The sequence below is a fragment of the Macrotis lagotis genome, chromosome 7, assembly GCF_037893015.1.
Source record: "Macrotis lagotis isolate mMagLag1 chromosome 7, bilby.v1.9.chrom.fasta, whole genome shotgun sequence".
Taxonomy (NCBI): Eukaryota; Metazoa; Chordata; class Mammalia; order Peramelemorphia; family Peramelidae; genus Macrotis; species Macrotis lagotis.
Window position 1 is genome coordinate 212,584,985 of NC_133664.1, and position 12,212 is coordinate 212,597,196.

Genomic DNA, 12,212 nt, shown 5'->3' on the forward strand with positions numbered 1-12,212 from the left:
TATCTCTGATGTCTGGCCATGCCCTAAGTAGTCCAAGTGCAAACTTCAGATGCCTTTTTGCCTTTTAGAACAAATGTTCTCATCAGTCCACTCTGCTAGGGGAAGTCTTCATATGCTTAGGATAGAAATCATCTAACTCACAGAAAGCTTTGAGGCCAATCAGTTACCTTTATCCTGTTTTCTTTTTTTTCCCTTAACCTAGTTTAACCTGTCTGCTGAGACAGTTTTACTGGGGTATGGCTGCTGGGTTTGCTCTAGCTTCTTGGAGTCATAGCTGAGACTTGGGTGGAAAGGTGAACAAAAAGGGTGAAGAGTAATCCTGAAAAAGCTTCAGCAACACCTCATGCCAGAGGTGCTAGTCATCCCTGAACAGGAAAGGCAGTTTCTATCTGGCACTATTAGGTAGGTAGAGTGGCTATTGTGATAGGATTAGTAATTTCCTAATAGTTTCCTTTGGCCCCTGCTTCTCTGACACAGTTTCTTGGTCTGGGATAATTACAAAGTCTCAGTAATTCAGAGTCTGGACCTCTCAGACTTAGTGATCATCTAAGACCTCAAGAATCACCAAACCCTGACTGACCAGATGTATTTCCGGTAAAGACAAGATGGGCCACATCCAGAGAAGCTAAGTTCCATGGTCTATGTTGCATATTCTTTCTGGGTCAGGACAAAGTTAGCCTACTTTAGAAATGTTCAGTGACAAATTTTAATATTCTATATTACATTTTAGCTCAGATATAGACCTAGAAAATAACAGAATTCTAAGAAGAGGTTTTTGAGAAGTGTTATTCTAATATTTAATCTACTTCACCAAAAAGTCTTGGGGAGGGAGGTGGAGCCAAGATGGCAGAGGAAAAGGTAGTGACTCACCCAAGCTCACCCCCAAACCACTCCAAATACTTTTAAATAATGACTCTAATCAAATTCTATAGTGGTAGAACCCAAAAAATCCTGAGCAAAACAATTTTCCAGTCCACGAAAACCTGGAAGATCTGTGGGAAGACTGTTGCACCTGGGTTAGAAAGGACCTAGGCTATGCTGGAGTGAACTGGCTCCAGCCATCCAGGAATGGACTGTGGGGCACCTAGGTCAGTGGCAACTGTGGAAGATTTTGGGCCTCAGTCCAGGAGACTGCCAAAGACAATTTGGAAACTCAGAAGGAAAACTCTGTTGCATTGAGGTGAGAGGGGAGTATAGTCTAGTGTAGGCTCAGTAGTAAAGATCTGACCCAAGTGGACCATAAGCAGGCCTTTGATAACCTGAATGCTCAGCCCAGCACAATAATGGGGGTTGGGGGAGATTGCAGAGATTTCTTTGCTATCACTGAGGCAGGACTCTGTTGCTTTGTCCATACTCAGATCTGGGTCCCAGTCTAGGACCCTAGACTTAGTAAGATGAGTAGAATGCACAACAGAGCTCACTATCTACAGCAGAATAGGAGTTCTCCTCACAGTTTCAGGACAAAAAGGCATGCTTATGGTCACCCACAAACCAGAACACAGTCCAGGAGAGCAGGCTTAGCCTTTCATTTGACCTTGGAGGAATTGAAAACTTACAGGTCCCTGGAGCTAATTCTGAAAACACTGCAAAAACCTTCAAAAGCTTTGGACAGTGTCCTCCATCCTGGAAGCAAAGCCCACTTTAACGGAGTTAAAATCAAGTCATAGGCTGGGGAAATGGGAAACAACAGAAGTAAAAATATCCAACCACAGACAATTACTTTGGTCATATGGAAGAACAAAATACATACTCAGAAGAAGATAAAAAAGTCAAGTTTATGCATCCAAAAATCTCCAAGAAAAATACAAATTGGGTTCAAAACATGGAAGAACTCAAAAAAAAAAAAGACTTTGAAAATCAAATAAGGGAGGTTGAGGGAAAATTGGGAAGAGAAATGACAGTGATGCAAGATAATCATGAAAACTGAGTCAGCAGCTTGGTGAAGGAAATACCAAAAAATAGTGAAGAAAATAACGTCCTAAAAGTCAAACTGGGACAAATGGAAAAAGTGGTCCAAAAGGTCAACTAGGAGAAGAATGTCTTAAAAAGCAGAACTGGTCAAATGGAAAGGAGATACAAAAGCTCTCTGAAGAAAAATAATTCCTTAAAATAGAGCATAGAGCAAGGGGAAGCTGATGACTTTGTGAAAAATCTGGAAACAATAAAACAAAACCAAAAGAATGAAAAACTAGACTGTGAAATACCTCACTGGAAAAACAACTGACATGGAAACCAGATCCAGAAGAAATAATTCAAAAATTATTAGACTACTTGAAAGCCAGGATCAAAAAAACCAAACCTATATGCCATTTAATTGAAAAAATCCATTGACTACCTCCTGAGATTCCAAAATGAAAACTACAAGGAGTATTATTGTCAAATTTCAGAATTTCCAAGAAAATATTGTAAGTAGTCAGAAAGAAACAATCAAATATCACAGACCTACACTCAGGATAGCACAAAATAACATTAAGGGATCATAGGCTTGGAATATAATATTCTAGACGGCAAAAAAGCTTGGAATATATCCAAGTTTCAACTGTCCTGAAAAAGTGAATATACTCTTTCAGGGAAAAAGATGGACATTCAAAGAAATAGGGCACTTTCAAACTTTCTTGATGAAATGACCAAAGTTAAATAGAAAATCTAATCTTCAAATACTCAAATAAAGCATAAAAAAGGTAAACAGGAAAGGCAAATAAAAATGGATTTAATCTTTAACAGCTTATATTCCTGCAGGGGAAGATGATACTGATATCTCATATGAACTTTATCATTTAATTAGGACAGTTAGAAGGAGCATATATAAAGACAAAGCATAGATGGGAGTTAAATTTGAAGGTATAATATATTAAAATATATTAAAAAGCTGGAGTTAATAGGTGAGAGGGGAATGAATGTATTGGGAGAATGGGAAAGAAGAGGTAGAATAGACTAAGTTATTTCATAGAAAAGAAGCAAGAAAAACCTTTTGTAGTGGAGTAGAAAAGGGAAAAGATAAAGGGGAGTGAGTGAACTGGCAGAGAGAGAGGGAATAATACATATTCCATTGGGTATAGAAATCTATCTTGTTCTAGAGGAGAGTAGGAGAGGAAAGGAATAGGAGAAAGGGGTGGGGCAAGGGGGAAGAGGGTAAATGATAGAAGGGAGGGAAGATTGTGGGAGGGGGTAGGCAGATGCAAAACACTTTTTGAGAGTTTTGGAGAAGGAGAAAGAGAATAGAATAAAAGGGGGTGGAAGAAGTAGGCTGGAGGGAAATACAGTAAGTAATAGTAACTGTGGGGAAAAATATTGAATAAGTTTCTCTGATAAAGAAGCTATTCCCCAATTGATAAACAATCAAGAAATATGAGTAGTTTTCAAGTGAGTTTTTCAAAGTAATCTATTTAAATCAATTTTAAAAATGTCCTATCTCATTACTGATAGGAGAATTGTTGGTTGGAACAATTCTGAAAATCTACCTTATAACTATTAGATTGGCTAGTAGGACAGAAGAAAATAACAAATGTTGGAAGGGATGAAAAGACATTGAGACACTGATGCACTGTTGGAAGGACTGTGAATTTCATAGAACAATTTGGAACCATGTCCAAACAACACCTATCCTTTGGCCAGCAGTGACAATGCTAGATCTATATTCCAAAAGAGATGAAATGTGAGAAGAACTGAACCTATTTGTATAGGGATATTTATAATGGCTCTTTTCTGGTGGCAGGGAGTCAGAGATGGAAGGAATGCCCATTGGTTGGGGAATGATTAAACAAACTACGATATGTGATTGACATAAAATGCTATTATGTCATAAGAAATGATGAACAGTAAAAAACTTACATGAGCAGATGTAACGGGAAATGTACTTTGTACAAAGTAACAGCAATATTGCAAGATGATCAGCTGTCAATGATCTACCTTTTCTCAGCAATGCTGTGACAAAAGAGAACTTGGAAGGACTCATGATAAAGCATTCTAGCCATTCCTAAGAGAGAACTATTGGTGTATGAATACAGATTGAAGCATACTTCACCCCCCCCCTTATTAGTCTTGAGGTTTTTCTTTTCTGGGGGGTGGGGAGGTTATGCTTACTTTTACAACATGACTATTGATATTACTATGTAGTATATTTTTTTCATGAGTACACATTTTAACCTATATTAAGTGCACAATTTTAACCTGTATTCCCCTTTCTTAATGACAGGGAGTGGGTTGAGAGGACAAGAGAAATTAGGAACATGTTTGTTTGAAAAGGAATGAAAATTTTTGTTTGAAAATGAAATTTGTTTTTGCATATAACTGGGAAAGAAAAAAATAAAAAAGAACCAAGTAAAAAAAGTTTAGTTAAAACTAAAGCTTTAGTTAAAACTAATAGATAGGGGGTGGCTAGGTGGTATAGTGGATAAAGCACCTGCCTTGGAGTCAGGAGTACCTGGGTTCAAATCTAGTCTCAGACACTTAATAATTGCCTAGCTGTATGGCCTTGGGCAAGCCACTACCATTTGCCTTGCAAAAAAAAAAAAAACTAAACTAAAAAAAACCTAATAGATAGGAGAAAGAAATCTACTATATAAATTTCTTAAAAACTCCATAAACATAGGGCAGCTAGGTGGCATAGTGGATAAAGCACCGGCCTTGGAGTCAGGAGTACCTGGGTTCAAATCCAGTCTCAGACACTTAATAACTACCTAGCTGTGCGGCCTTGGGCAAGCCACTTAACCCCATTGCCTTGCAAAAACCTAAAAAAAAACCTCCATAAACATTTGTTGCTTGAAAACAAATGAAATAACTAGGATCTTGTATACAATATCCTTTTATAACTGACTTCAACAGACTAATGAAATTCATTTCCTGCATTAGAATTCTGTTGTATTGAAGAGATCTTGAAGAAGGTAGGCATTGGTTGAATAATCTTTTTTTTTACATTATACATATAAGAGTTAGGGGTGGCTAGGTGGTGTAGTGGAAAAAGCACCAGCCTTGGAGTCAGGAGTACCTCGGTTCAAATCCAGTCTCAAACACTTAATAATTACTTGGCTGTGTGGCCTTGGGCAAGCCACTTAACCCCGTTTGCCTTGCAAAAAACCCCCCTAAAAATAAAATAAAAAAATAAGAAACAAAATAAAATAAATACATATAAGAGCTGACCTTAAAATAATTTGCAATACCATTTGTTTAATGAAAACTGGAAATAATCAATATAATATTAGAGGTATGCACCCAGGCATTTTCAAAGTACTCAATGTCATCCATAATGAAGCCTTCATTCAAGTACTGAACATGCCTTACTATATGAAGTAGAAAAATATCCATTGACACCAGAGGAAAATTGATGGCATCATGATTTGTCTTATACCTGACTTAAACTTTTAAGAGCCAGAGATGAAAGAACCAGAACTTAAGGAACCAGGTGACACACTGGATAGAGCATCAGGCCTGGAGTCAGGAAGACATCTTCCTAAATTCAAATCTGTCCCCAGAAACTCACTATGTGACCCTGGACAAGTCAATAAATATTCTTTGCCAGTTTCTTCATTTGTAGAATGACCTAGAGAAAGAAATATCAAATTCCATTATCTTGCCCAAGAAAACTCCAAATGGGGTCACATAGAGTTGAACACAACTGAAAAACAACTGTACACATAGAAGCTTTAACTAGAGCACTTCCAAAGAACTATGTTCAAATCTGAACTCAGGTCCTTCTGACTCCAGGGTTGGTGCTCTATCCAATGCATCACCTAGCTGCTCCATTTAAAAATTCTTTTTTAAAAATATTTTCTACAATACCTACTTAAGGATAAAGTGAGACAAGGTACATAAAGTACTTTGCAAAATTTAATACACTATATATTTCAGCTATTGTTGCATATTAGATTGCAGTCTCTTTCAGTTTAATCACTGATTCTTTGTAGACTATGGAGTTTCATAAATCTTAGCTATATTGAAGGAATACTTTTAGCTATATTAGCTATATTGAAGGTGCTTTTTTCAAAATATAGGCTTTTATTTTAAGAAGCAGGTTGAAATTATTGAAAGTACTACTTAATTTCCACAAAGTAAAACAGTCTACTTTCTCAATTTTACATGTAGCTTACTACTTATTTGTAGTGTCTATTACCTAACTATATCACAGCTAATATGGAAATGGACTATAAATTAATGGCTGGATAGTATTCCAGGCTTTGTTACAATTAACAGAATGCTATTCTTGAAGACTTCATCACCACTAAGAATTCCACTTCTCATTATATATCTATAATCAGAGTTTTTTTCTGGGTAATTTAATGATTTTAATAATAATGCCAGCAGTTTAATAAAAGGTTGGTCACTTGATTGTTTCTCTCTCTCTCTCAGGCCAAAGCTCATCATTATTTTTAAAATTTTTCTTTCCTATCCCACCTTTCTTGTGCCACCCAACAGAGTATCTTGTGTGGAAATGACTATTAATATAGTACTCTGCATTGTTGACACAAGACTTTCAGAAACAACTCTTATTGCTATTATCCTAAATTCAAATATTGCTTGCCTTGAGAGAGAAATATCCAAACTAACAGAGTCCACTCTTGCTTTGGATATATCACTCAAGTAAAACAATGCTTGAAGTTGGAATAATGATAATTTACTAAGAATTTGGGAGACTTCTTCCTGCAATGCAAAACCCCTATGCACTTCTTTACTATGTATTCCAGCATGCTCCTCTCCTTTGGAGGTCAACCTGCTCTTAGGGAGCATCATCCTCAAAGTGAACCACCACATTCATCATGTAGCTGGATCCATGTTAATCTAAAGCCAATCACTATCTTGTGGTTGGTCCCTTTCCCCTTTTCCCCCTGTCTTAATTGTGCTGTTTTCTCTGAACCAAAGTTTTTCTGTGCTTAAATTTATTGTCTTAAGAACTCTTTACCTTGCTAAAAAAATTAACCAGTGAGTTTTTTGTAACTCATGAACTTTTGAAGCAACCTGTGAATTAAAATCTATGCCTTTTCTTAAAAAAATAATCTCACTAAGAAGCTTCTTCTTAAAAGGACCTCTTACAAACTTTGTAGTAGTTTGTGGACTTTTTGTGGTAATTAGTAAACAGTTTGCTCAGTCTCAGACTTTCTTACCTCCAAGTCAGAAATTGAATTCTTCACTGAAAGGAACCACAGCTGTATCTCCCCCACCCAGTTACCCTAGCAACATGATCTGTTATAAAGAGAAGCATCTCCTGACTTAAGGATTGGTTTAAATTAATCATGTCTTTTGGTTTAATGAAAACTTAGAAAAAAATAAATGATTAAAAATATATAGTTTCTCAAAGTTCCATCTAGTTCTGTGAGTTAGTCATTTCATACAATCAGTGTCTGCTAACATTGCTGTCAACTACTTTAGGAATAACATATTATTATTGTGGTTTGTCCTTAGTTCTCCAAGAAGATCAATGCCAACAGGAAGGTGATATCTTGACTTGCAAGTGAATTGGATTTAAGTGAGACGGCTTTGCAAAGTCACTCCTTTGGAATCATCTGGGTTCAGAAGCAAAATTCTGATCAGGACAACTAGAGATGGTGAACAAAAAGATGATCATAGGTGACAAACTGGTACTTACATGTCCACAAGCTCGGCAGTGATGTCTTCTCCTTGTCAGTGCATTAAAAGATTCTTTGCATTTCATACACATTGTTACTTCATTGTCTCGAATCCATCTTGGAGCCCTTTTCCCAAGTTCAGCAGTCTAAAAAGCCAAGGAACCCAATTGTGCAATATTTTAGTAGAGAAAATTACTATCTTCTCCCAAAGGATAGTTCCATTAACAACACTGCTGTACTGTTCACATCACAGTGCTGAAGCCCCATGTAAAGAGATATCCTATAGACTTGAACGAAAAAATGTATGGAAAGGTCACTCAGTAGAGCATTTATTAAAAAAAAAACCTAAACAAGCAAAACAGAAATATCCTGACTAAAAAAAAACCCTTTTCTGACTTTGCACAGGAAAAGAGTTTGCTAAAAAATAAACAACCCCTCTCCCCACCTTACAATGCATTTCCAATAACCCAGGAATCCACAGAAAGTATATAAATCTAGCCCTTGGCAATAATCATTTGCAAAAACAAACACAAAAAAAACTCAAAAAAGTTAAGAACTTACAGAAACCTCCAAGTGTATGTCATTATCTTTTGCTATAGCATTTCTGAAGGTTTCATGCCTTAGATGGAAAGCTTCAATAGTATTCTGAAATGCCTAAAAATGTAAAAAATTCATAATGAACATTAATGAATATTATGTAAAGCTGATGAAAACACAGTAACAACAAAGTCTACTACAGTAAACGTTTCACCCTCCACTAAATAAATTCTTTCCAATAGACATCACATATAGTTAAATATGTATATCTAGACATATATAGAGAATATGGAAAGGTCAAACTGAAGATAGGAATCATATTTACCTTAATCCATTCTTCTTTGTCTTGCTCAGAACTAAAAAGTAAATTGGCAAAATTAAAAATAAATTGTGAAAAATATGACTTACAACTAAACATATGGGATATTTTAATCCTATTCCAAAATTTCCAAAAAAAAATTAAGTGATGCATGGCAAAGAATCATAATAAAAATTTAACATCTCTGGCAATTCAACAAAGAATATCTTTAAAAACAAACTTTAATTCACTTAGTATCTAAAGTCCTGTGATGAGAGAACTATCTGGCTTCTATCCCTGCATTGCTATAAAATGAAACTGTCATCAGATAATTTCCCCTGAGTGACTTTATGTATGTGATATCATAAGAGGAACCTGAAGAGGTAGTGTGATGTTGTGGAGTTGGAGGACCCACTTCAATCCCAGCTATTCATCCTATCTGGGAAATTCATTCTAAGGACCTCCAGTCAATTATCTGTAAAGTGAGGAAGCTCAGACTAAATGATAATTGATCTCTTGGGTTCCTCCCAGCTTCAAATCTGTGAACTGATGATTTACAAATTCAACCCCAGGATGAATAGTGTCTGCAGTCCACCAACTCAAGAGCATTTATTTAAAAAAAGCAATCTAGAAAACTCTCAATGAAAACTCAAAATAAAACCATAGTTTGTTTCCATAAGCATTTTATGGAGTTCTTTGTAATATTTCCTTTCTTGGAACATGTAACTAATATTCTGTTGCTAACATGAACCGATAAAAGTGTTTGTTATTTTTAAGTGCTGCTTCCAGAAAGAAGATAAGATGACTCAAAAATATAATACTAATCATTTAAGGCAAATTCTCTTTGAATCTAACCAGAATTCCATATTTGCCAGTTCAGACATACCCTATTCTAGGTGCAGAGATACCAGAAAATGCCTGCATTAGCCATTAATAAATTCCTTCAAATTTGCTCTGGTTGAGGTAAAAATATCCATTAAAAAAAGCCTTTCCACAAGTTAACTGTTTTATAACTCTAACAATATTTTAAATTTTGTTTTCATCTCTCTTTAGATTTTTTCAAGTACCTCTTATTATAGATGAACACCAAATGAAAACAAAGAATTCCACCTCAAATTTGATGCCTAAAGAAAAACTCAAATACCTATATTTAAATAAACAGTTGGAAAATTTCTGTTTTCTAAATTGGAAAATAAAACAATTGTAGACAACTAAGAGAGTAGTTTAGGAACCCTTACCAAATGGAGTAAGATAGAGTTCTACACACAAAACTGTAGAGTAAAAACTAACTTTTTCCTTCCAAGCAAAATAGGACATTAGATAGGACATTATAGATCCCAATTATTACTATCTTCTTTGGTGATGTGTTAATAATGCATTTTATGTTTTTAGTACTGATCTATTTGCATCTTGAGATTTATAAATTCATATGAATTATGTTAAATTTTCCCCTCTTATTTCCTATAATGAGGTGTTTTTTTTACATTTCCAATCATGTCATTTTTAAGTACCTTTAGCTTCTTTCTTTTAAAATATATCTGCAAAGTAACTTAAGTTTATTTTTTCTAGAGTATCCTCTAATTTGTTCTTTAAATAACATCTTATTCTGGGGAATTACCTATAGGCATTCCAGTAGACTCAAAAAAGTCCATAGACTCTTTTGATTTGTTTTTTTGACATGCCAGAAAAGAAAGGTTCATATACCTTGCCTGTAGTTCCAATGTTCGTTCTTTTCCAGAAATCTGAAATGTGTGTGGATATTCTTCATTGTGTGTTTCTATAATTTGCATCCCATCAATACCAACTCTAGTTCGAACTGAGAATTTAGATCCCACTAAGCTGAATTTTGGGACACAGTACAGTAACATGTTGTTGAACTGTAAAGAAAAAGATGAAATACAAAGAAGCAAAAAAAAAATGAGTAGTAACTCCAAGACTGATTTTTTTTTACATTTATTTTCACATAACTAAATGTGAAAGTATTGTAATTTTGAAAAAGTAACCATAATCCTCCCCCCCACAATGACAGAGAAACCTCAAGAAAGATAATGTGAGAGAAAAAGAATAAAAATGTACTTCAATCTGTGTTCAGAAATGTTTCAGCATTGTCTTTGGGATGGATTGCATTCTTTATCTTAAGTCCATCAGAGAAGTCCCTTCAATACTTTTCTCCTTTCATCTTGTCTCTTCCCAAAAGTCTGTTGTACCTCACTACCTTCTCCCACAATCTTCCCTCTCTTCCATCAGCTACATACCCCCCCCCATCCCTTTCTTCTCCCTTTTCCTCTAGGGTAAGAAAGATTTCTATACCCTACTGAGTGTGTATTTTATTTCCAATCTGAGCCACCTTTGATGAGAATGAAAGCTCACCTTTTCCCCTTCCACTCCATTGCAAAAGCTTTTTTTTCACTCTTTTATGTGAAATATCTTAGCCCATTCTCCCTCTCTTTTCCCTTTTTTCCCAGTACATTCCTTTTTTCATTCATTGACTTCATCTTTATATTATACCTTTATATTCAGCTCCCCCCTCTGCCTTGTCTATATATGTTCCTTCTAACTCCTTAATAAATGAAAATGTTCATATGAGTTATCAGTATCATCTTTCCATATAGGAATACATATAGTTCAACTTCATTAAGTTCTTCATAATTTGCCCTTCCTGTCTACGCTCTCTATGCTTTACCTGAGTCCTGTATTTGGAGATCAAACTTTCTGTTCAGCACTGGTCATTTCAACAGGAAAATTTAAAAATTCCTTGTTTCATTGAAAATCCATCCTTTCCCTGAAAGAGGAGGTTCAGTTTTGCTGGTAGCTGATTCTTGGTTGTAATCCAAGCTCTTTAGGTTTCTGGAATATCATATTCCAAGGCCCAAGAGCCCTTAATGTAGATGCTCCCAAATCCTGTGTAATCCTGACTGTAGTACCATGATTTTGTTCTGGCTGCTTATAATATTTTCTCTTTGATTTGGAGTTCTGGAATTTGGCTAAAATATTCCTGGAGTTTTTATTTTGGGATCTCTTTCAGGAGGTGATCAGTGGATTCCCTTGATTTCTATTTTACCTTCTGCTTCTTGGGGCAATTTTCCTGAAGAATGTTTTTAAAAAATGAATTTGAGGCTCTTTTCCTGATCATGGCTTTCAAGTAGCCCAATCATTTTTAAATTATCCTCTTGAATCTGTTTTCCAGGACAGTTGCTTTTTGAATGAGAGATTTCCCATTTTCTTCTGTTTTTTCAATCTTTTGGTTTTGTTTTATCATTTCCTGATTCTTACCAAGTCAACAGCTTCCCTTAGCTCCATTCTACATTTGAAAGGAGTTGCTTTCTTCAAAGTAGTTTTATCTCCTTTTCCATCTGGTCAATTCTGCTTTTTAAGGCATTCTTCACCTTTTGAACTGCTTTTTTCCCATATGATCTAAACTGCTATTTAACATGTTATTTTCTTTGGTATTTTTTTGTATCTTTTCCACCAGGCTGTTGACTTGGTTTTCATGATTTTCCTGCATCGCTCTCACTTCTCTTACCAATTTTTCCTCTACCTCCCTTACTTGGTTTTCAAAATCTTTTTTTGAGCTCTTCTATAGTCTGAGAAAAATTTCTATTTTTCTTGGAGGCTTTGTATACAGAATCTTTGACTTTATCATCTTCTGAGTGTATATTATTAGAGGCTCTGACTGCTCTCCTAGCCTGTGCTCTGGTTGGTGGGGATAACCACAAGCACACCCCTCTACCCTGGAACTGTGAGGTAGGTCTATGCTCTGTTATGGCAGCAAGGAGGGCCCCAGACTGCAACCTGGATCTGAGTTTGGGCAAAACAAA

General features: G+C 35.6%; 1 protein-coding gene across 6 annotated transcripts in view; it reads right to left on the reverse strand.

Moving 5' to 3' along the window:
• Positions 1-12,212, reverse strand: part of FGD4 (FYVE, RhoGEF and PH domain containing 4) — a 292,080-nt gene that overhangs the window by 20,683 nt on the left and 259,185 nt on the right. For all 6 annotated transcript variants that reach the window (XM_074194757.1, XM_074194756.1, XM_074194758.1 and 3 more), the window contains 4 exons: positions 10,099-10,271; positions 8,422-8,452; positions 8,121-8,213; positions 7,580-7,705 (listed from right to left, as the gene is read on the reverse strand). In XM_074194757.1, the coding sequence (XP_074050858.1) occupies positions 7,580-7,705; positions 8,121-8,213; positions 8,422-8,452; positions 10,099-10,271 (423 nt within the window). The remainder of the gene's footprint in view (positions 1-7,579; positions 7,706-8,120; positions 8,214-8,421; positions 8,453-10,098; positions 10,272-12,212) is intronic.